The following is a 26,426-nucleotide window of genomic DNA, read 5'->3' as shown; positions in this document are numbered from 1 at the left end:
GATACTCCACACTCACGGAACTACACCGACTTTCTCACTCCTCGAACACTACCGTCTACTCCTCGACTTCACTTCTCGACAGCTCAAAACATTCTGATCTCTATTTGTCATTCATTCCCCTCCTTTCTAAATATCCCTTCCAGATTCACAAATCAAAATTCCACCACCAACTCTCATTCGCAGTATTCCTCAAAACCAATTTTTAAACTTTCTAAATATGCTTAATGGATTTCAAAGAAAATAGTTAATTCCCATTCTAAAAATTACTTTCTACTAATTACAAAATTTAATGATCTATTATCTACTTTCACTAAGTCTTCTTTAGCATCGGCTAATGATTGAACCTTCCGCGAACAACGATAATGACCTATTTTCGATTTCACTTTAGTTTTATTTTAAGCGCATTGTTCCGAGTATCGTTTTAATCACTTCTTAAAATTAAATATAACAATTTGTTGTATACAGGTTGTTCTAAATTTATATGCCCGTGGTTGAGAAAATTAAAAATATTTTATATTAAAGTGACTTTTGTTTATAATTATCAAATTTTAATTTTTATATCAAATAGAAATATAACAAATCCCCGCCTTGTATTCGATAAAATTTATCTGCATTTTTAAATAAATTTTCTCGAGGCAAAACCAACTCCCTGTATATTTCCTTACTTTAATCTACGTCTTATATCCTAACTTACTATCTACTTCATGTAATTCTGTCTTTCATTCGTGATATTTGTATACATCGTGAATATTATAAATTCCTCGGATCTTTTCCGAGTTCCTGTGCCTCAACTCATAACTATTTATCCCATTTTCATTATTCACGATGTACGGACCTTCGAAAACAGGCATCAACTTTGCGCAAATGCCCCCAGGAAGATTTGATACTCGTAATGCCCTCACGAGTACTTTTTCACCCTTTTGGAAAGTCACTGGTCTTCTTTTTCTATTTTGTTCCTGTCTTTGGATATATTTTTCGTTGCTTCGCCGTAATCTTCTCTGTACGGTTTCAATCACCTGTTGATATTCTTTTGGCTCTTGGTCTTCCCATGGCCTTATCGGCAGTACACCCTTCATGATGTATTCTGGGGTCTCTTTTGTTACTGTGCTCGGAATTGTATTTAGATACCTTTCTATTTCCGCCATTTTCCTGTCCCAGTGGCGATGTTGACCATCTGTTGCAATGCGAAGAAATTTCGTCACTTCCTGTATGAATCGTTCCGAAGGATTACTCTGTGGATGCCTGATGCTGACAAAATTTGTCTCTATTCCTCGTTCTCGAAGTTGTCCCTTGAAACGATCATTTCGGAAATACGTTGCATTGTCCAGTAGAATCTTTTTTGGTGTTCCTACTATGGCTATAAAATTGTCGATTTTTCTTAATATTTCCTCCCCCTTTGTGGTGCGGCAACTATATAATTTTACGTATTTTGAAAACACATCCACCATTACCAGAATATGTTTGTTCCTTTTAGTGGTCATAATTAGATCGCTTAACATATCTATTGCTACAATGTCTAGTTTGTTTCGGGCTTCAATATTTTTGGCAACATTTTCGTTTTTGAAATTCCGACTCTTATATTTTTGACATACATCGCACTTCTGGGTAATTTCCTTTGCAATGCGGTAATCCTGTCGGCTGATGTAATTTTCCCTAAAAACGAGCCAAACTTTTCTGCTACCGATATGCCCATTGTCCTCATGTAATTTCTTTATTATCTTTTCGGCCAATGTCTGTGTCACTAAATATAGTTCCTTTCCGTCTATTCTCTTAAAATATATGTCATTTTCTATTTCCGCTCTTCTTTTCTCTCTTTCCTCTAGGTCTTCTTGGTTTGTCCTTATCTCATTTAACGAATATATCCCTTCTTCTTGTATTAATCTATTCAGTCCCACCTGTAGAGTAATTGTTTCCTTTTTTCCGGTGTCCTCATCCCGTGTTAGAGCGTCGGCTATTATGTTGTCTTTTCCTTTTATATATCGGAACTCAAAATCATACTCCTGTAATAATAGAATGCCTCTATGTATTCTATTATTTACTAATCTATTCTTCATGATATGTACTAAAGCTGCATGGTCTGTTTCGATTGTGAATTTTGCTCCCAATAAGTAAAACCTCAATTTGTTTACGCAATATAGTACACTGGCAAGCTCCAATTCTGTAACACTATATTTTCTCTCATGTGTTTTAGTCACTCGCGATATAAAACATATCGGAACTTCTTGGTCGTTTTGTATTTGAGACAGAACTCCTGCAAATTTTTGTATGGACGCATCAGTTCGGAGTATAAAAGGTAAATTGTAAATGGGGTGGTATATTTTCGTTCCTTTTGCGAATTCTCGTTTTAATGTTTCGAAAGCTTCCTCCTGTTCTTCTTTCCAATTCCATTTTATTCCTTTTTTAAGCAACTTTATCAGAGGGATTTCCTTTTGGCTCAAATCGGGAATCAGTTTTTTAAAATAATTAATCGTGCCAAGAAAACCTCTCAATGTTTTCAAATTCGTTGGTCTTGGGAATTCATCTATGAGCTTGACTCTGTCTTCGGATAATCTTACTGTTTTGGTGTCCAATTGAAAACCCAAATAAATGACTTCTTTTTGAAAAAATTGACATTTTTCAATGTTTAATTTCAATCCCGCTGTGTCCAATTCTTCCAGAATTATTTCTATGTGTTTCAGATGACTCTGAGTATCTTGTGAAAAAATTAATAAATCATCGATATAATGAACTATGAAATCTTCGTGGCGATTCAAAATGGTATGTAGAGCTCGGACGAGTGCAGCACAAGCACTCTGCAATCCAAACGGCACTACCTTAAACCGGTAGACAATACCATCAATAGAAAAAGCGGTGTAGTTTCTACACTTTTCAGCTAACGGTATCAACCAAAAACTGTGTTTTAAGTCAATTTTCGAAAATATGTGTGACCCGGTGATTCTTCCAAAAATGGCCTCGATGTTTAGAGGTGATTCATATTGTGATACAGTGTGCTGGTTGATATTCCTGGCATCTAAACATAATCTCAATTCTCCACTGCTTTTCTTTACTATCACAATCGGGTTAACATATGGTGAATCACATCTTTCGATGATTTGATCTTCCAACATTTTATTTATTTCTTCTTTCACCTCTTGTCGATACTTGTATGGAATCGGGTAAGTCTTTGATCGAAAATTTCCCAAGTTTTTCACCTCAAATGAATGTTCGTACTTTTTAGCCACTCTGTTTTCCTCATTGATCAAATTTTCGTAGTTTCGTAACATCAACCGCAATTCTTTTTCTTTCCCTTCTCCACATATCAATTTTCTGTCTTTTTTCTCAGATTCTTCACACATGTTTACCGTGCATTCTGCATCCTCGTTTGCATATACCTCCTCTTCAAATACCACTGTTTCAATCATATTCTTTTCACTTTCATTTTTTAGCTTTATTTCTTCTTCTCCTGAGCCCGTCTCTTCTTTTGAGGAATCCCAGGTTTCCTTTGTTTCTGATACTCTCAAATTTTCTTCTTCTGGGCTCAACTCTTCTTTTGAGGAGCCACAGGTTTCATTTTCTTTTATCTTTTTCTGACCTTTTCTCCTTTTTCTTCTTTGTCCTTGCTTCGCTGCCAAATTCATTTCCACTGTTTGTTCTTTACCTGATTCGTCCGTATTTTGTTTCTCATGTTCCTTGTCCTGTTCTTTTTCTTTTTCTTCTGTTAGTTTCATCGTATTATTTTTAAAATCTATCACTACATGTTTTTCTGCCAATTCGTCCACTCCTACTATCATGTCATGTGACATGTTTGGCATTATTACACATTGTAGTGCATACATTTTCTTGCCCAGTCGTACCATTACTCGTATGCCTTCATTTATAGTTGCCAATGTCCGTTTGTTTGCGCCCACTAAATTTACCCTAGGTATTTTATAAATTAAATTCGTTAAGTTAACTTCTTCTATTAGTTTTCTGTTGACCAATGTTATTTCAGATCCAGTGTCTATCATAATTTTAATTGGTTTCTCGTTGATAAATCCATCCACAAATTTTAAATTAACTCCATTTTTCTTTTCGTTGTTTCCTGCCAATTTAATAAACTCCTTGGGGTGACAAAAGATTCCTGTTTGATTTTTGGTTTTTAGTGAGCGCCGTCGTGAAAAGACGCCGGTTGCTCATCGTTGTTTATATTTTCGTCATAATGTCTCTCTCCGTCATATTCATCTGTCTGGGTATTATTTACTTCTCTTCTATTTTCTCTTGGTCTGTCGGATCTGTTTCGGTTTTCTCGATATCCCTGTTCATTTTGTCTACCATTATTTCTGTTTTCTTGATTTGAGCGTGTGGTGTTTCTATTCTGGTATTCTCGATTTCTGTCCTCATTCCATTGCCTATTTCTTTGTTCATAATTTCCTCTTCCGTTGTCTCTATTTTCGTTTTCCCTTCTGGGATTAAAATCTCGTCTTGTATAGTCCCTCCTATTTTGATTTCTATCTCTGTAATCTTGTGTTTCTCGGGGCCTGTAATCTTCTCGCGACCTTCTTGATTTTCTTTCTCTTAGACGTGATTCTCTTATTTGTAGGAATTGGCATAAACTATCTATGTCTTTGTAATTTTGCAATGTGATATGGTCTTCCAGCGTTTCCTCGAAATGTCTTGCAATCAGTTCGACTAATTGTTCCGATGAGTAATTATATTGTAAATGTTTTGCATTATTGTAAATTTGCAAAGCATATGTCCTTTCTGATACACCCATCCTATCATTGTATCTCCCATTTTGCAATTCCTTGTTAATTTCCAATTGTTGGACTTTTCCCCAGAAATAATTCAAAAATTTTTGTTCAAATTGTTGCCAATTGCCGAATTCTTCTTCTTTACTATCGAACCATAGGCTTGCTTCATATTTGAGATGGTTTCTGATAGTTTCTTTTGCTGTTTCGAAATTTCCGATGTGCTGTATTTTCTTTTTCAGGCTATTTATGAACGGCACTGGGTGTAATCTTCTTACGTCCCCGCCAAACCTTATCTTCACGTCATCTGTGCTATGTATAACCATTTCTCTTCTTTCTCCGACATTTTGTTGAGTATTGATTTCCGCAATCTTTCTTTCCACTTCTTCTATGTCTGCTTGAATAGCGTTTTGCAACTTGTTTTCCAAACTTTCCATTTCTTTTTTCTGGCAATTCGTTATCTCCTTTATTTTGATTTTGATTTCTTTAATCTCTAACTCCTGTTTCTCGCTCTTTTCTGCAATCTCTTCTATTTTTTTAACCATTTCCTTCTTAATACTCTCTATATTTCTGTTGTTTTCTTCTATGGCTTGTTTTGTTTCCTGTTGATTGTCATCCATTTTTTGCTCCACTTTATCCATTTTCTTTGATGTTTCTTCCTGATTTTTATCCATTTTCTTTGATGTTTCTTCCATGGCTTGTTTCGTTTCACGTTGATTTTCATCCAGTTTTTGTTCCATTCTTTGTGACTGGAGTTGCATCATTCGTAATATTTTATCTATTCCTGATAATTCTTGCTGTTCTGATGCCATGATTGTCGTGTCTAAAATGTCTTCTTGGTCTGAATTATTCTCTTGATTTGAATGTTCTTTTTGTTTTTTGTTGTCTTTGCTTTGGCTTCTTGTCACAGACATTTGTTTTCAAGAAGTACTGTCCCCGCCAAATATGAAATTTTACTAGTATGTTACCAAGACGACTTTTTCTCACCCAAATATTATAAATTGTCAATAAATATATCAAATGTAATATCGTAAAAATAAAATATTAAATCAGTTATGTAAAATTTGTACCCAAAGAGATCTAAAATTTTATGTTATCAAATGTAAGTATCTCACTTTTTACCACAGGCATATAAATTTTCAAATACCGGCTTTACTCTTTCTATCCTTCAAATTTGCCACTAGAAATACTTTATAATGCCCTCCACGTTGGACGACAGTTGTTGTGATCTTGATTATTGATATGAGATAATAATTTTATATGTCATTTAATTTAATCAATGCTTTAATAATAATCTAATTAATTTACCAGATCACATATCAATATGTTTTCAATCTCAGGGCTTTTTTATAAAATTAATTACTTACATACGTGGCTTCTAAGTATTTCTTAATGGTTCCTAATCGGGATAGGAAAGAAAAGAGTAGAATAATAACACATATGGGTTACAATTGTAATCAAAATATTGTTTATTTTATTTAAATGGCAATCACTGCTTAATATTTGCTATATCTTATTATTCTTAAACATAACATTTATACATGGGAATCTTATTTCCTTTTGATTTCCAATTGAAAGTTTTTATTAACATTTAACTATTATGATTTATCAGCAACAATTCTATTTAAGTTTGATGAAGCTTTTCTGATATTATTGATTATGTTTCCTCAATTTTAAATGTGGTATTTACTACGAAAAAACCCATACATTCATGTCCAAACAAATGAGACTGACCTTTTTTTTTGGTGCACTGAGAATGTCTTCACATAAGACCCGTTTCCTGCTGTCCTTGGCTGCAATCAAACCTCGTCCTGGCTTCCAGTAATGTTCTCCTCTGAAACTAACTCGTATAGCTCTCGTTTCCTGCTTCTGTTGTGATGCTGTCTTCTACCTTTTTCGAAACTGCAATCAGCTACCGGGAACTCTTGGCTCAAGGAGGTTCTTTTACTCTCAACTTGGCCTACCTCTCGTTCTACGATAGATACTCCACACTCACGGAACTACACCGACTTTCTCACTCCTCGAACACTACCGTCTACTCCTCGACTTCACTTCTCGACAGCTCAAAACATTCTGATCTCTATTTGTCATTCATTCCCCTCCTTTCTAAATATCCCTTCCAGATTCACAAATCAAAATTCCACCACCAACTCTCATTCGCAGTATTCCTCAAAACCAATTTTTAAACTTTCTAAATATGCTTAATGGATTTCAAAGAAAATAGTTAATTCCCATTCTAAAAATTACTTTCTACTAATTACAAAATTTAATGATCTATTATCTACTTTCACTAAGTCTTCTTTAGCATCGGCTAATGATTGAACCTTCCGCGAACAACGATAATGACCTATTTTCGATTTCACTTTAGTTTTATTTTAAGCGCATTGTTCCGAGTATCGTTTTAATCACTTCTTAAAATTAAATATAACAATTTGTTGTATACAGGTTGTTCTAAATTTATATGCCCGTGGTTGAGAAAATTAAAAATATTTTATATTAAAGTGACTTTTGTTTATAATTATCAAATTTTAATTTTTATATCAAATAGAAATATAACAATATATATCGATATTTGGGATTAAATGTAAACAATGTATCGCCCACACAGGATTAATATACCATATTGGCACGTATGTAATATTTTCCAGAACAAGATATTTTGCAATATTTGACATATAGCATATTTTCTAAAAATTCTGATTTCCAAAATTAAATTATTCAGAAAAGTAAATAAATTTTAATATGTACATAGTGTAGTAATGCCAGAAGCTGATAAATTGTCCCAAACCAACACATACAATAATAGGTAAGCATCTGGGTGGTGTTATTTTATTAAAGGAAATAAATAACAGATACATAACAATGTTTATGACTTTTTGAAATGGTGAAAAAATAGACCCTATCATAAAATGCATTATTATCGGTACCCTATTATCAAAAGTAAGTAATAAATGTTCCAAAGGGCTGTGTTAGCTATATTTAAAATTACTTGTTAATTTAAAGATTATTTTACTTTTATACCATAGGTCAGTGTCAATTGACATAACGTAGATATATATTCGTGTTTTATTAACGATTAATGATAAATATTCTAAAATCAGTTTTCTAGACTGATCTTTTAAATAGTGAGAGATGAGAATTGAATGAAAACAATTATTGTTCACTGATTAAATTTGTATTTATTAGCAAAATATAGTAATACTACAAATAATACCATGTAAACCATATATTTTGAGGTTACCACTTTTAATAGTGTGCTAGTTTCATCTACTCAGCAGAATGCACTGAAGATGATCTAATTTAGATCTAAAACGTTTTGCAATCCATTTGGATGACATTTTAAGAAGTTTTCTAATAAACTCTTTTATACCAGTGTACAAATCGAAGTTTTTTACTTCTGTATGAGCTTATTATTTATTTGTTTTTACCTGTCAAGTAGGGTTGCGACCTACAGTGAGTCGCCAGTAAAGGTGGGGGTTGAAATGTGGCGGCCGACTGGCAACAGGTTTGGCTATCGACGTTGAATGATTGTTGAGTTACGTCGAGAGGCCCAATAAACTAGGTGGGCTTCACTGCAATGCAAGTAAATGTGAATGTTTGGAATGGAGCTTTTAAGAAATTTGAGATGAATATAAATATCGAAAAAACAGAAGCTTTAATAATATCGAAAACTCAAGAAAATATAAATGTAAAGCTGAATAATGAGACCATTACACAAGTAGAGGACTTCAAGTACCTATCTAGGATCAACAATGAATGGACAAGGAAATATAGAACCAGAAATAAACAGCAGAGTAAGGAGTGCAATAACATTATACTATGCACTAAGTAAAAGTTCTATTGGGAAGAAAGAAGTAAGCCTGAGAACAAAAATGAAAGTACATATTTCAAATTGTATACGAGCTGGTGCTACTCGCTACTCTACGGTAGTCAAACATGGACAGTGAACGACAACATCCGTAGTACAATTCAAGCATGCGAAATCAGATATTTACGTGCGGTATCCGGGGTGACCAGACGTGATCGTATAAGAAATGAAGACATACGTGAAAGGTGAAAGGTGCGGTATTGGAAGGACTTTTGACAGACTTGAAACGAAACAGTTATCGTAGTTCGAACATATGGCGAGAATGAGTAAAGGTAGAACTGTAATGAGGGTATGGAAAGCGGCATCCGACAACAAACGATGAAGAGGCAGGCCAGCAAGAACATGGAACGCGGATATTGAAAAGGCTTGCGCAAAAAGGAATATTGGGTGGAGAGAAAAAGAGAGACTAGCTACTGACCGAAAGGCATGGAGACGTCTGATTTCTCCACTTACCTCGACACCGAGATACAAGAGGACGGCTTAAGTAAGTAAGTAAGTATAAATAAAAAGTGACGGCTTAAGTAAGTAAGTAAGTATAAATAAGTGAATAAAAAGTCAAAGAAAACTGACAATCTTTGAAGTTTCAAATAAACTTTTATTTTCTCCCAAATAAGTCTATTATGGCTACATCTATATAACTTTGAAGATCTCAAAGATTGACATTCTATATTTTTGATATAATAAGGAGTATAAAGGATCTCTATTTTAGTTCAGAGAAATAAGGGAAAAAAATATCCTGTTGGTGCCACAACCTCCTCCAGGCCGAAACCAAATTTTTTAACATATATATTTCCAATCAATAACATATATGTTTCCTGCAGCCGATTTTGATGATATACTTAGTTATAAACAAATGAAGATCAAAAAACCGTAAATTTTCGCTTCTTTCGTCTATAACCAAAAAGTATTTTAAACAAATTTGAGAGTGAGAAACTCATAAATCGAATAAAAAACTTCAATATGGCGTTCGCTGAATATGTCTATCCTTATTGGTTGCTTAGAAAATTGCAAAATAAATCATAAATTTTGAGTTTTTATAAATATTCATAACTTATGTAAAAATTAACTTAGAACGTTCTTATTACACGGAATGCTGAGACTTCTGGTGCTTAAATCATACCCTAAATTTCAAAGCAATTGGTCAAATAGTTTAAAAGGTATTTAATTTGTTTATCCCAAATTAATTTTTTTTGCAACGCTATAAGTCAGAACATGATAAAGTTACATTAATACTTTGTATAGTTTATGAAAGAAGAAGATTTATACTATTAATTTAATTTAAAAAAATCACAAAAAATAATTCTAAATACTGCAAAATTATTTTGCCAAAACATGTGAATTAAAAAAACTGGGGGCTAACTTCGTCCCTAATTGTCCTAGGACAATTGTTTTTCTTTCTAAATGTGTAATAAAAATTCAGTCTATCCAAATATGAAAAAATAATTTTTCTACGGGTAACGGTTAAAAAGTTATTCTAATTGTTTTTAGGTAAGCAAAAAATCGACGTGTTTTTGCAAAACAATTTTACACTGTTTAAAATTACTTTTTGTAATTTTTTTTAATTAAGTAGATAGTATAAATTATGTTCTTCTTCCATAAACTGTCAGAAGTCTTACTGTAACCTCATAATTTTTTGACTTATAGTGTTGCAAAAAAAATGAATTTTGGTTAAACAAATTAAATAACTTTTAAACTATTTGACCAATTGTTATGAAATTTAAAATATAATTTAAGCATCAGACGTTTCAGCAATTCTTGTAATAAGAAGGTTCTATGTTAATTTTTTTATAAGTTATGAATATTTATAAAAACTCAAAATTTATGATTTATTTTGAAATTTTCTAAGCAACCAATAAGGATAGACATATTCAGCGAACGCCATATTGAAATTTTTTAGACGATTTATGAGTTTCTTACTCTCAAATTTGTTTAAAATGCTTAACTTTTTGGTTATAGACGAAAAAAGCGAAAATTTACCGTTTTTTGATCTTCATTTGTTTATAACTATGTATATCATCAAAATCGGCTGCAGGAAACATATAGGTAGAATATTAAGTATGGAGAACGGTATCTAAGGGTTTTATACCGATCGAAGACAATTGTTTGTCCAATTATTGTCTGAGATCGGTTACCCTTAACGTTCGACATGCTTATAACGTTCTTTGCACGACTGATATCATTATAAATTATAAAATTAAACATTTTCGTCATATTGACTAGTTTCATTCATTTTATCAAGATAGATACTTTGGTTGTTAGGTAGTAACTAGGGTGCATAACAACAATGGAGAATTGAGTTTTTATTTAGTTGTCAATAATTTTAAGTACAATTTTGATTATTATAAATTAAAATATGAGCGAAAGTGAATTTGAAGAAATTGAACGGGCTTGGGAAGAAGGGTGTTCCGCAATTATTCCCGAAAAATCCAAAATCCGTTATCAAAATACCTACCAAAGTTTTAAAAAATGGTGCGAAGGCAAGAATTTAAGAATCGAAGAAAAGACTCTATTGGCATATTTCGTTCAAAGACATATGCAGTTGAAAGCTCCTGGAAGCCTCTGGGCAGACTATTCAATGATTAAATCCACCGTTTTTCTTTATGATGGCATTGATATTTCCAAGTTTTCAACTTTGATCGCGTATTTGAAGAGAAAAAATGTTGGCTATAGGCCCAAGAAAGCAAGCATTTTTACACGGGAGCAATTTGAAAAATTTCTGATGGAAGCACCGGATGAAGAATTTCTAGTTCACAAGGTAATATAAGCCAGTTTAGGTAAAAGAAATACTCTAATGAAGATTTTTTCATAATTTGTAGGTCGCAATGATATTGGGAATATCTGGTGCCTGTAGAAGAGAAGAATTATATAATATTACTATGAATGACATCCAACAAACCGATGGTTTAATGATTGTAAAAGTACCCAATACAAAAACGAACATCCAGCGTACTTTTACAGTCGTTAATAAACCAGACGATAAAATTCCATATTTAGAAATTCTGCAAAAGTATATAAAACTTCGTCCATTACAAGTAAAATCAAATCATTTGTTCTTAAGATACGCCAAAGGAAAATGTTGTGCTCAAGTAACAGGGAAAGGGACAATTGGGGGCTGGCCTTCTCAAATTGCCAAATTCTTAAATTTGCCTAATCCCGAGAACCATACTGGCCATTCGGTCAGGCGGACATCAGCAACGCTTTTGGCTAATAAAGGTGTTGATGTCCTCGGATTAAAGCGTCATGGAGGTTGGCGTTCATCAACAGTGGCAGAAAGCTATGTAGAAGATTCTCTTCAAAATAAAATAGATTTTGCCGAAAAAATATTGTGCAATACTAGTAATACATACTACTAATGTATGCGATTCTGCAGGAGTTTCTGTTAGAAGTGAAACCACAGCCCAAACAAGTGGGATTTCATTAAATAATTTAACAAATTGTACCATAAGTTTCAATATTAATAAATAATTCGTTAGTTTTCTTTATTCTATCAAAAAATAAATTAAAATTAAGAGATTTTTTAACTCGACGGTAAGTGAATTACTTACCGTCGAGTTGGAGTACTTACCGTCGAGTTGGATTACTTACCGTCGAGTTGCTAGTAAATGTCACCTACTGACGTAAAATCTGTCACGGTAAACAGTCAAAATTGATCAATCGTGCAAAAAAGGTTATTATATATGTCCATACTACTCAAAAAATTTGGTTTCGGCCTGGAGGGGATGTGTCACGAGAAAAATCTTATTTCTCTGGACTATTTATCCAGTTCGGGGATGTCAATATTGCTTATATAGTCTAATCTAATCTCTCTAGTTATATTAGTGAAGCAACATTATTTTGATGCTTTTTCCATAAACAATATTCGGTATGCCAGATCTCAAAGATATTTTTGAAGCTTTTTTGTTTCAAACATTAAACTCAAACAGTCTATATTTTATAAACTTACAAAAAATCCATAAATCTTTTTTGTTATGCACTAACAGTAAAAGTATTAATTGAGCTATTATTTATTTGTTTTTACCTGTCAAGTAGGGTTGCGGCCTACAGTGCGCCGCCAGTAAAAGGTGGGGGTTGAAATGTGGCGGCCGACTGGCAACAGGTTTGGCTATCGACGTTGAATGATTGTTGAGGTACGTCGAGAGGCCCAATAAACTAGGTGGGCCCACTCCCGCTGCCGCCGCTGTCGCAGTTACGTGCACTAAATTATCTGTGGACAAACAAACGGAAATTTCGTTAAAATGGAAAACACGATCGAGTGCTGTAGAGGAAGATCTATGGTCCTAGCTTTTTTTATAACTGAGTTATTACCACTAGGTTTATTTCAACTGTTACTTTATCAATTAATGCACCAGTCCATCTGGAAAAAAATCATTCATTTCACGTAAAAATCATATTCAAATATTTGAAGGTTTAAAATGGTATATGATGGATAGCTGATAAAAAATTCGTGAAGACATATAGCTGATTTTGCTTTGTTTTCTTTTTAAACAATCTTAGAAAGTGGAAAAAATAATGTTTTTGCCTATAAAACGTTTCTTATACATTTTAGAGAAAAATATACATTATAAAATTATTTTTTACATTTTATAAAAGTTGTAAATCACAAAAAGTTCTTTAATTTTAGGGTTTCTAAATTAAAATACATAAATAATTGACCGAGATAATTGCAAAAAATCCTGATTTTTGCAGTATGTAATCTATAAATGCTAATAACTTTGTTTTTGCATAACGATATGTAACACAACTACTCAAAAATGTGGCGGTTAACAAGCTATGAAAGTGTGCTAAATTTTAAACCGATCGTACAAATACACTGGAGTGCAAAATTAACCGGACATCTTAAAAATGGGTCAATTTTGATGTCTTGAATTTTCTAAACTTGTCCGATTTAAGTGATTTTTTAATATGGTATAGCTTTATTCTTTAACAATATCGCTGTAATAATATTGTTGCTAAACAGGTAAATTTTCATTGTATTCCGGGTGTACCAATGAAACTGTGTTTTTTTTTCTAAAACTTCGCATCACTCTGTGGAATATTCTAGCATTTATAACATACTCAAATTAAAACCCTAATTTTTTCTCAACATTCTGTTTTTTCATTTATTCGCTTATGTTTAATCATAAAAAAGTTAGGTACTTTAACAATTAACCATGTTTTTCATCAATACATGGTGTTTTTAATCAAGCATGGCAAACTTCAAGGGGTAATTCTACTTGAAAAAATAATAACAGTTTTATTTATAAACCTATGTCCGCAATTGCTTCGTTTTTGAGATAGAGGGTGTTGAAATTTTTCTTACAAACTGACTATTTATTTATTGCTTTAAAACAGCTTGAGATATGCAAATTTGGTAGGTTTTAAGACGTAGTTATTGCACATTTTTTGACTTACAATTAAAAATTTAATATTCACCATTGGCACGCATACGGGTAATATAACGGCTGATATTAACCGTATGCGGCCAATGGTGAATATTAAATTCTTACTTGTATATCAAACAATGTACAATAACTACGTCTTCAAACCCACCAGCTTTCATTTGCTTATCTAAACCGGTTTTAAAGCAATAAATAAATCGTCAGTTTGTAAGAAAAATTTCAACAACCCCTGTCTCGGAAACGAAGCATTTGCGGACAAAGCATTTGCCGTTTATAAAGCAACTTGTCATTATTTTTTCATGCAGAATTACCCTTTAAAGTTTGCCATACTTATTTAAAAACACCCTGTATTGATGAAAAACATGGCTAGTTGTTAAAATACCTAACTTCTTTATCTACTCTACTCTATCTACCTTATCTACTCTAAAACTGTCATTATAGATAGCAGGGCGTGAAGGGTTTAAAGTGTGCGTGAAGTAACAATGTATTTTAAATGGGATTTACTTTTTCGCACACTTTCAATGGGTTTTTTGGCACACTTTCATATAATCAAATATCCTTAACTTTCGCGTTGTCATGGTGATGACAATATGAGCAATGACTTACAACAAAATTTTTGACAGTTTTGTGGTTTGAAACTAGTTAGGATTTTTAAATGTCAAAGTTCTAAAAATTATAGAAAAGGAATGAATTCCAGTGACGAAGAGTTACAGTTTTTTTATTTGTTTATCGTAGATAAAATATTGTATGAAACTGTGCGTGAAGTACTTTTTGCGAACTTACGCGATGTATGGCACTCGCTCCGTTGTCGCTCGTGCTCTAAAAATCGCGTGCGTCCGCCAAAAGCATACTTCACGAATAGGTCTGGATCCCGCGTATGAAAAAAAAGTTGATTAATAGCAAGCTGAAAATTTGTTAATAGCTTAAGGGTGTCTAGCCGGATAAACTTTGATATATGGGAACACTGTAACAGGGGCAGTTTTAATTGTGGAACAGGTTAAAAATTTGGAACGGTCAGACCACGAAAACGGCACATTTATTTTGCCCGACAGAACAGACTTAAACTCTCCGAACAGAGATGAAACTCTCATGCAAAAATCAGACTGCTATTTATCACCTGTCATAATTCCTGTCATTTGACATATTCTACATGTTCCACTCATTAAAACGCCCATTTGGTGATAAATAGCAGTTTGATTTTTGCATGAGAGTTTAATCTCTGTTCGGAGAGTTCAAGTCTGTTCTGTCGGACAAAATACATGTGCTGTTTTCGTGGTCTGACCGTTCCAAATTTTTAACCTGTTCCACAATTAAAACTTCCTCTGTTCCAGTGTTCCCGTATATCAAAGTTTGTCCGACTAGACACCCTTAAGCTAATAACAACTTTTCAGCTTGCTATTAATCAACTTTTTTTTCATACGCTGGATCCAGACCTAGAACTGTTTCATAAATAACTATTTTATGGTCTAATGTAAACGAATGAATCAAAAAACCAATTGTTGAGAAAACATGAGGAGATAGTTAGATTTTAATTTCAGTATTTTATAAATGCTAAAATATTCCGCAGGGTGATGCGAACTTTGAGAAAAAACACAGTATGATTGGTACACCCGGTATACAATAAAATTTAACTGTTTAGCAACAATACTATTACAGCGATATTTTTAAAGAATAAGGCTATCACATTTTAAAAAAATTACTTAAATCGGACAATAGGTTTAGGAAATTCGGGACATCAAAAATGACCCATTTTAAGGTGTCCGGTTAATTTTGCACCCCAGTGTAGTTTATAAGTTATTCAATTTGTTTACCCCAGAGAGCGATTATTTAAGCAACTGCACTTCCTTAAACAGTCCCTCTAGAGGTACTTTGTAAATCGCAATAAATTCTTTAAGGGGGTATACTTAAACTTTCTACATATAGGAGGCGCATTTAATAATGTACTACTACAGCACCTGGAGCTGGAGGAATGAATCCTGAATTGATAAAATATGGACCACCCAAACTATGACATATGCTTAAAAAACTTTTCGAAAGATCTCTAAATGGAGAAAAAGAAAAAAATAGATGAATGGATAACATCACATATTACTCCCATACATAAGAAGGAGCCTTAAAATAACCCCAAAAACTACGGGGGAATCGCAGTCATCAGCACGATTGGAAGATTATACTCCAGGATATTAAAAAATGAAATAGAACAAGAAATTCAAGGAAAACAAGCTGAAGAACAAGCTGGCATTCGTGGGGGACGTTTAACGGTAGACAATCTTTTCACTTTCAAAATACCACTAGAAAATAGAATACAGAGAAATCATGAAACCCACCTCGATCTTGAAGTAGATGAAGATATGTGTTACGATAGAAAAAATTGGAAGCTGGATACGGAGAGGCGGCGACAGCCGTAGAAATTCATTATACAGGGTGTCCCAAAAGTAGTGGAACGGTCAAATATTTCGCGAACTAAACATCGGATCGAAAAACTGAGAAATACATGTTCAATCATTTTCAAAAATCTATCCAATGACACCAAACACCAACCCCCACTATGCCCCCTGGAGGTGGGGTGGAGGGTAACTTTAAAATATCAAATAGAAACCCCTAGTTTTTCTTGCAGATTTGGATTCGTTACGTAAAAGTAAGCAACTTTTATTCAAGACATTTTTTCGAACTGTGGATAGATGGCGCTATAATTGAGAAAAACAATTTATCCTGATACCATAGGTAAACTATAGAAATGGTCTAATATCTCGAGAAATACACTTCCAAATGAGAAACCAAAAAATGTTTTTAATACTTTTCGAACACCTATCGAATAACACTAAACATTACCCTCCAACCCACCCCCTGGAGGTTGGGTGGGGGGTAACTTTAAAATCTTAAATAGCAACCCCCACTTTTTATTACAGATACAGATTCGTCATGAAAAATTAAGCAACATTTATTCGAAACATTTTTTGGAATTGTTGATAGATGGCGCTTTAATTGGAAAAATACGATTTATTAGCGCCATCTATCAGCAATTTTAAAAAATGTTTCGAATAAATGTTGCTTAATTTTTCATGACGAATTCGAATCTGTAATAAAAAGTGGGGGTTGCTGCTTAAGATTTTAAATTTACCCCCCACCCCGTCTCCAGGGGGTGGGTTGGAGGGTCATTTTTGGTGTTTGTCGATAGGTTTTCGAAAAATATTAAAAACCTGTTTTTTGGTTTCTCATTTGGAAGTGTATTTCTCGAGATATTAGACCGTTTCTATAATTTACCTATGGTATCAGGATAAATCGTTTTTCCCAATTATAGCGCCATCTATCCACAGGTCGAAAAAATGTCTTGAATAAAAGTTGCTTATTTTAACGTAACGAATCGAAATCTGCAAGAAAAACTAGGGGTTTCCATTTGAGATTTTAAAGTTACCCCCCACCCCACCTTCAGGGGGTGTAGTAGGGGTTGGTGTTTGGTGACATTGGATATATTTTTGAAAATGATTGAACACGTATTTTTCAGTTTTTCGATCCGATGTTTAGTTCGCGAAATATTCGACCGGTCCACTACTTTTGTTACACCCTATATATAATAATGTACTACTAAATTCAATCTATGATGCAGCAGCATCAAAAGGCTTAACCGTTACTATGCAACTAGCTCAAAGTAATGCTGAAAAAGGCTGATTCTAACCTGCAAGGAACGGAGACTTTGGCCAAAACAGCTAGTAGTGTTTTTTGTGTTACTTCCTTGTATATTCCATAATTCCATAATCCTTGTACATTCCTTACGTACTTTTATATTCCATAATTTTTATAAATTTAACCACTGTACAATATTTTAACTCAATATTCAGATAATTCTAAAATCCTTTTAAAATACGAAATTCTTAATTAGGGTATTGTTTATAGAATATACTTAGAAACATTTTCGGACTTCACCACGACATTAACACAAACCAGTATAGGATCAGAACCAACATCGAATTAAAAGCACTTTACAATGACACCGATATTGTCAAAGAAATTAAATCACAGCGACTAAGATGGGCAGGCCACGTGAACAGACTTCATAACGAGAGACTTGTAAGACTGGTATGGGAGGAGATTCCTACAGGCGAAAGACCACTCGGACGTCCCAGAATGCGATGGAGAGATAATATCCAAGCAGATCTCCGAAAAATGAACATCCCATTTGACCTTAGGTTAATGGAAGACCGAAAAAATTGGAAGAAAGTTGTACAGTCAGCTAGGACCCACCCAGGGTTGTAGCGCTACGTGATGATGATGATAATGATATCGTTTATATAAATTGTTAAATAACCAACAGACGATCAATGTGTACCACGAATGTGAGCACGCATTTTGATGACACTTTGACTTCTGCTTAGTAAGCAGTAAACATATTTTTATATCGTACGTATACAAACTTGACATAGAAGTGAAAGTAAATTTTATACAAACAAATCGATCTTATAAATAGAAAAACCCGGAATAGTACGGGGATTATTATTAGTTAGATTACGAGAGACTCAGTTAGGTTTGGGTTGCCTGCCGCTTAGAGAAATATGTAATGATTGCATCATCAGCTGGGTACTATCGATATTAAACAACTGTGTTTAACAACCAATAAAGTACTGATGGGTAAATAAGTGTATTCCTGCTGACCAACCCCACAATAAGGACAAAAAATATAACTCCACATCTTCATACATCTACATCTTCATATCACTCTAATTGATAAAATTGATTGTTTCTTAGAAATTAAATTAAAAACTTTATCATTTTAAGGAGTATTTAAGTTTTAAATTTTAAAAATCAGTTTAAGGGTGACTGATTTTGAAAATCAATATTGTTTCCCGTGAGGAGTATGCGAGAAGAAAAGTTTAAGTAGACCTAAACTTAATTATTTTTAAATTTTGTAAGAGGTATTTTCCTTCCACAGTCCTTGTTCATAGTATTACGAGTATACTTTGCACTACTCCAAACAGGCCCGGCCTAGGGGTGGGCTAACTGGGCGGCTGCCCAGGGCGAAAAATTTAGGGGTGGCAAATTTTTGAAAAGCCAATTTTTGAAATTAAAGAAATAATAAATTATGTTTTTAATATTATAAAAAATCAACATTATAAACAAGAGCGGCAAAAATGCCTCTGTAAAAACGAGAATTAAAAAAGTGAAACAATAACAATTGTTCATTCGACCGGAAATCGACAACACTTCCTTCTTCTTCATCGTATAAGAATAATGGTATCAAAACTACTCGCCAAGTCAGATCACGCTAAGTCTCCAGCTCATCTACAGTCACAGCGACAGTGGGTAGAACTAGCAATTTTATTAGACTAGAATAGAGCAAATCCATAGACGAAGAAACACAAAAAGTTCTAAAATGTAATAGAACGACTTGTATCAATAATAAATTCTTAGCACAACAGTGTTTTCCATTTAGGGGCGATTCTGATAAACTTTTTAATCACAACCATGGTAATTTTTAAAGCTTGTTGAGCTCTTTGAAAAATTGGATTCTGTTTTATAAGAGCACATTAGGAGAACAACGAATGGTAGTACCAAACAGCATCACTACTTGGGAAAACGTATCCAAAACGTAATTATTTAGCTTCTCCATGAACAAATCAAAAATAAAATTTTAAACTTTTTGAAATCAGCAAAGTATTACACGATGCGTGGACAGATGATATCAGGCGGATTAGTAAAAACTGGCAACAATCAGCACAAAACCGTGAAGTGTGGAAACAATTGGGGGAGACCTATGTCCAGCAGTGGACGTGAATTGGTTGGATGATGATGATGATGAAAGTATTATAGCATAATTTTAGATTATATACCTAATATTGCTGGAGTGAAAAAGATAACTACTGTTTTACGTTTTGTAGATTTAGATTTGTTCACAAAGTGTGAAAACGAAAACCACTGGCTTGGGATTTACAGAAGTTATTTTGGAAAAACTGAATGAACAGTGAATACCTTTGGAAGATATGAGAGGACAAGGGTGTGATGTATGATAATGGGGCATACATGAAAGGGAAGAACTTGGGAGTTAAAAACAGAATTTTGAAAATGAATCCTAGAGCATTTTTTGTCCCATGTTCTAGTCAATACTAGCCATTCACTCACCTTAGTCATAAATGATGCTGCTAAAGCCTCACAGTTTGCAGTTTCTCTCTTTTCTTTACTGACAAAAATTTACTTTTCATCAGCATCTATTCATCGTGGGGCTATACTGAAAAATCATATTTCTAACCTTTGTTCGAAACTAGATGGGAAAGTAGAATTGATGCAATTACTCCCATTAGATACAAAATTGAAGAAATCTACAATGCTCTTGTAGAAATCACTGTCAATAAAAACAACGATAAAATGGTTGCTCATGAGGCAAGCTGTTTGGCAAATCAAATCCGTGATTTTACTCTTCTTTGCTCTGTGGTAATATGGCATGACATTTTACTTCACATCAACGTAGTCAGCGATGCACAATCACTGCAGAGTATTAATATGCAAGTGTATCAAGCTGTAAATTTATTTAAAAAACGGAAATCCATTTTAAGTCTCTCAGAAGTGATTTAAAACTCCAGGGCTATTTGACAGCCACAAGAGAGCCAGTATCAAAGTTATAAATTGAGAATATGAAAATCGGAGGCACAGCAATTGCAAGAAATACGAAAGTGAAAAGATAATTTGTCTATAAAACTGAAGATGAAAGTATAGACGTACATAGATATAGAGACACGATATAAAGTTTACTTCTATTTAAAAATTATAGACACAACCTTTAACGCATTAAGTGATAGCTTTCAGAAAACTAAGAGCGATGGTGAAATTTTTGTTTTTGTGTCTACCAAGGGAAGGGGGTGGGGGCGGCGGTTGCTCAGGGCGGCAAAATCCCTAGGGCAGGGCATGACTCTAAAAGTCATACTCCAAAAATCATACTCTAAAAAAATTCATACATTTATTTATGCAATGAATCTAGATGATTTTCTCCAACTTTATCCTGTAAATTTCCCAGTTTGCGGTGATTTCAATCATACCTAATCTCGCAGAGAAGGAGAAAAATTTCCCAGAGAAACACATTCTCTTATTTATATGATACCTCTCTCGACGATGGTGAAAGCTGAAGTTAACAACTCTCTACTCTAACATATTACCTATTAATTACTCTATAACAAATTGATCATTTTATAAACTCTAATAAACTTATTCTACTCCAAAGAGATTTAATATTTGATTAGCTTACACAAATAAATGGAAGCGATGCCTGGCCACTGAACATAACGCTGATGAATAAGTTAGAAGCCTTTGAACTCTGGCTTTATAGGAGAATCTTGAAAATACCTTGGACAACCCAAACCACCAACGAAAATGTTCTGAGGAGGATGGGTACATATTATGGAACTACCGAAGATCATCAAAGTTATAAAAGTTAGCTACCTGGGACACGCAATGAGAAACGAAAGGAAAATGAGATTGAAGGAAAACGGGGTCATCAGAAACATTAGAAACATCAAAGACTGGACCGGCCTTGATTCAACATCTTTGTTTGGAGCCGCATTAGATAGAGACAGATTTGCCACTGTAGTCGCTAACCTCCACTAATGGAGAAAGCACCACAAGAATAAGAAACAAAGAAATGTAGATTCTGGAAAACCAATTTTAGGACGCCGTCAATGTATATCTTATAGGGAGTGAGGAAAGGCTGAAGCCCTGTCTCACTCCTCAGTTGATTTCGATCAGTTCTGTCCTTTTCTCACCAATGCTTATCATTATTTTTGTCTGACAGTATAAGTGCAGTTGTAAAATTAGTCAAACCGTTAGTTTATTAGTTAGTTATGAGGACTGATTTTGAAAAACAATTTCGTTTGCTGTGAGGAGTATGGCAGAATGGTTGAGTTGACCAACATTTAAATTATTATAAAATGAATGACACCTAAAATTTCATTTTGTTTCAGAGGTAGACTATCATCCTCTTACGTACGTTTCCCTCCTTTGAGCTTTTTAGAAATGCCCATGGTCTGCTCTGACCAAAAAGAAAACGAACTGTCTCACTAAGTAAAATAATTATAAATAATAAAAATTCCATCGAATCTTGGTTCCCTGTACTCAGATATGAGTAAAGCTAATGGAAAATGAAGACAGTTAATATTTCATTTTATTTCAGAGGTAGACCATATCCTCTTACATACTTTTCACTCTTTTGAGCTCTTTTGTGGAGTGCAATCTTAAATTTCTCTAGTCTTCTTCTTATTAGTCGTTCGTCTGCTTTGCAAATTTTAGAAGGCACGAATTTGGGTTGTCACCAGAAGTTGGTTCCAGTAAAAGTCTTTAGATTTTCGGTTTTAAAACTTCGAATTTTGTGTTAATTAGATGTCGCTATAGCGTCTAAAAGAAAATTATTGTTTATAATTTTGTTTAGTGAGACAGTTCATTTTTTGGTTCAGAGCAGACCGTAGGCTTCTCTGAAGAGCTCAAAAGAGTGAAACGTACTTAACAGGATGATGGTCTATTTCTGAAATAAAATGAAATATTAACGATCTTTCATTTTCTATTAGTTTTACTCCTATCTGAGCAAAGGGAACCAATATTCGATGGAATTTTACCTATAGTCCAGGGCGCATCTGTTTTGAGATGGACGTTGAAAGGCGACTCTTATTTTTTTACAGAAATTGCTTGGAATTAACTCATATAATAGTAATTAAGTTATCCTCCTAGTCAAAAAGGCCCGGAACATTGTTTAAATAATCAAAATGTCAAAGAATGAAGGAAAAATTCGATTTTTTCTTCGTTTTTTTTTTATTATAACTCTAAAAGTATTCACTTACGAGAAAGGCTGCACTAAAATAAAAGTTGCCTAATTAAATTTTCTACAATATAGGATTGGTTAAAAATTTTAAAAATTGTCACCCTTGTTGCAAAATAGCAATAATTGCGAAAATCCATAAAAAACAAGTATTGGCATTTTACATTTTTCAACCATTTATGCTAAATGTAAGGACATTTATATTTTACCCAGAAAAACTTTATGATGTAGTAAAACAACACTGTAAATCTCATTAAGTTTGGTGTAATAGATTTTGCAAAATAAATGTTGCAATCTAGCTTTTGCAAAAAAATTCATTTTTCAAAATGTCGCAGGACTGAAAATAAAGTAGATAGCAAGTTTAAATGTTTTATACATATAGAAGAATACTGTACCTTTCATTTGCAATTTGCAAAATTAAAATCTGTTAACTACCACGGCGTCAGGAATCTTTTTACATAAACATTAATTTTTGGTGCTACGCGCAGGACAGCGGTGTTCGATTCCGTGACCAGACACCTCGTAACGCGACAGTTCGTAACCGGACAGTTGGTAGCGGACAATTCGTAACAGCGACAGTTCATAACGGCGACACTTGGTAACGGCGACAATTCGTAACTATACAAATTCGTAACGGATAATTCGTAACGTCCAAATTGAATTATTATGTTTATTTTTGTTAACGTGGAAACCAACTGTTATTACAGTTATAATTGAAATTATGTTTATCAATTTAACGAATCAGTATGGATAAACATGTTCAAAACATTTTATATTTCGTGTTTCAGAATATTTGAAAGTCTTGAAACACAAACAAATATATTTAAATACATAGAAACTTTGAACATTATTTTTAAAATTGTATCGCTCTTATTTTTCTTTTTACATATACTTAGACAAAGGAACGATGAAGTACTTAATTCCTGAAATCTTTAATCTGACAATCGTCTTTAGACATTTCACACTTTTTAAATAAACATTTTGTAAAGGAAAGATTATAATTACCTGTTATTATAATAAGCCTTGTGATTGGTAATAGCTTTGGGGCATTCAATCAACGGCTATAGTTGATAAGAGGGATGGCTTGTAATACTTTAATACTTGGTTTAACTACTTTTATTACATTTTGAAACACGAAATATGAAATGCCTTAAAAATGTTTATCTTGATACTGATTTGTTAAATTGATAAACATAATTTCATTTATAACTGTAGTAACAGTTAGTTTCCACGTTAACAACAATAAACAGAATAATTCAATGTGGAGGTTACGAATTGTCCGTTACGAATTTGTATAGTTACGAACTGTCGCCGTTACGAAGTGTCGCCGTTACGAACTGTCGCTCTTACGAATTGTCCGTTACCAACTGTCCGGTTACGAACTGTCGCGTTACGAGATGTCGTGGAACTGTTCGATTCACACAAGTTGATTTCCACCAAAATTTCTTCCAGTCTTTATCTAATACACTCACCGGCACAAAATTCCGCCACCCAAAATTTTTGATTATGTTTGACCATCTATAACTTTATTATTTGTACCTCCGATTTTCAAGATTCTTGCATCAGTTTGTAGGTACATGTATTGATGTCGTTTGCTATTATTCCGGTAACAAAAAATTTTTTCTTAGATGGAATTATACGGGGGTGAATGAAAGCGTTGTTTTTTCTCCTAACTTTAAAAAATTGGAGGGTTGATTTTGTTTCAAACTCCTTTTGTATTATCCTGGAGGTATCACTAAAGTTTTGTTTCTTAAATTATCCTAATATCTCTTTTCTTGTAAGAGCTGTAAATAAAAACACTGCTTTGAAGGTTTATTTAATTAAAAATATCAAACGCACTAAAATTAACAAAACAAAACAAAATTAACAACAAAACAAATCAATTTAATAGCGGGTATGTGCACCCCTTGCAGCAACGACTGCTCGCAATCCGTTTAGCATCGAATAAAAATGTTTGTTTTTCTATACTTCCACAAAATTTATTACAACTATGTTATTACTACAGCTGTTTCGGCAAAGTGCCTTTCTCACTTGAAAAAGGCACTTAGTTGTAATAAATTTTGTGGAAGTATAGAAAAACAAACGTTTTTCAGTGTTTTATTGTGAGATAAAATGAACTTCCATCAAGTAACGGTCGAATCCATCAATTATTTGAATAAAAATGTGTTTTCCACCTACTTCTACCGAAAGTATACTTTTCCGGACCTGATTTTAGGGAGCAAAGTTGTACTTTTCCTCCCTAGGGAGGAAAAGTAGAAGTGACGTCATGGTATTTCATTCATGAAATATAACTTATTGACGCCTTGTACAATATCTATTTTCTATTACGTAAGTATCTATACATTTTAACGTTTATTTATAAAAACCCTGTATTTTGCAGAATGGTAAAAAACAGTAAATTGTTATTTTGATTTAACAATGTTTACATTAATAATTTGACTTAAATTTGACAGTTGACAGTTATATTGTACCTACTTGTTAGTTTTAGTTTTAATAAATTTTGTTAGTTAGTTACATACATAAATTAAGTAAAAATGAAAAAAATGATTTGTTATTTGAGGAAGGTGGAAAAACCATATGTATAACATGGGAGTAAAGTGCCTTTTCCTCCCTTGAATGATTACTGCCCTCCGCTACGCGTCGGGCAGTAAACTTCATTCTCGGGAGGAAAAGTAGCACTTTCCTCCCTTGTTATACAAATAGCTATTTCCTTGCCTGGGGAATAGCCCGATATTCCTCTACCAGGGCCATAACTGTACCAAATTTTCTGAAGGTCTGGGATGACGGCAAATAGCTTTTTTTTGTTCATCCCATAAATGCTCAATAGGATTGAGATCTGGGCTGCTTGCGGGCCATTCTAATCTTATCAATGCAACCTCTATTTTATGAGTCAATCAGTGGTTTTATTTACAAAAAATGGTACAGTTCTTACAAGAAAAAAGATATTCGGATAATTCAAAAAACAAAATTTTGGTGATGCCTCTGGGATAATATGACAAGATTATGTAACAAAATCAGCTATTCCATTTTCCACAGAATTTTTTAAACAGACAAAAGAAAGTTAATACAACGCTTCCATTCACCCCTGTATAATGCCACGCAAGCAAAACTTTTTTGTTACCGGAATAATACCAAACAATAATAATACATCTACCTACAAACTGGTGTAAGAATCTTGAAAATCGGAGCACAAATAATAAAGTTATAAATTGTCAAACTCAATCAAAAATTTTGGGTGGCGAAATTTTGTGCCGGTGAGTGTATATTATTTTCTTACTCTATATTTTGTTGTATTTTAATATTTTAATTCCACAAAAATCTAACTAATTTGATTATTGTTTATGAAATATTGTTTAAACAATTGCATATGCATATGTCTAAAAATAATTAATTTTTATTCTCAAGTTAAAATATAAGAACAAAGAAAGTTTTTGCTAAAAAAAAGTATTATTTCAAAGGACAGAGTATGTGTTTTTATTTTGCAATAATAAAGAATTGGAAGAACTATATCAAGAGGCAACGATCACGACGACGATCAAAGCACAGAGAATACGATACTTGGGGCACATCGAGAGAATGGGAAGTAAACGAATGCCAAAAATGGTACTCTCACGAAGACCAATACAAAAGAGGAGGAAAGGCAGGCCAAGGAAAAGATGGAAGGACAGTGTGTATGAAGACTT

At 33.4% G+C, this 26,426-nt stretch overlaps 1 protein-coding gene across 1 annotated transcript in view; it reads right to left on the bottom strand.

Annotated features, from left to right (window-relative positions):
• The window catches only part of LOC126881586 (H2.0-like homeobox protein), a 132,750-nt gene that overhangs the window by 67,264 nt on the left and 39,060 nt on the right, over positions 1-26,426 (bottom strand). The window contains exon 2 of the mRNA XM_050645945.1: positions 12,593-12,778. Within this exon, the coding sequence (XP_050501902.1) occupies positions 12,593-12,778 (186 nt within the window). The remainder of the gene's footprint in view (positions 1-12,592; positions 12,779-26,426) is intronic.

Source organism: Diabrotica virgifera, chromosome 3 (assembly GCF_917563875.1).
Source record: "Diabrotica virgifera virgifera chromosome 3, PGI_DIABVI_V3a".
Taxonomy (NCBI): domain Eukaryota; kingdom Metazoa; phylum Arthropoda; class Insecta; order Coleoptera; family Chrysomelidae; genus Diabrotica; species Diabrotica virgifera.
The sequence above is the reverse complement of the archived record's forward strand: the minus strand, read 5'-3'. Positions and strand labels throughout refer to the sequence as shown.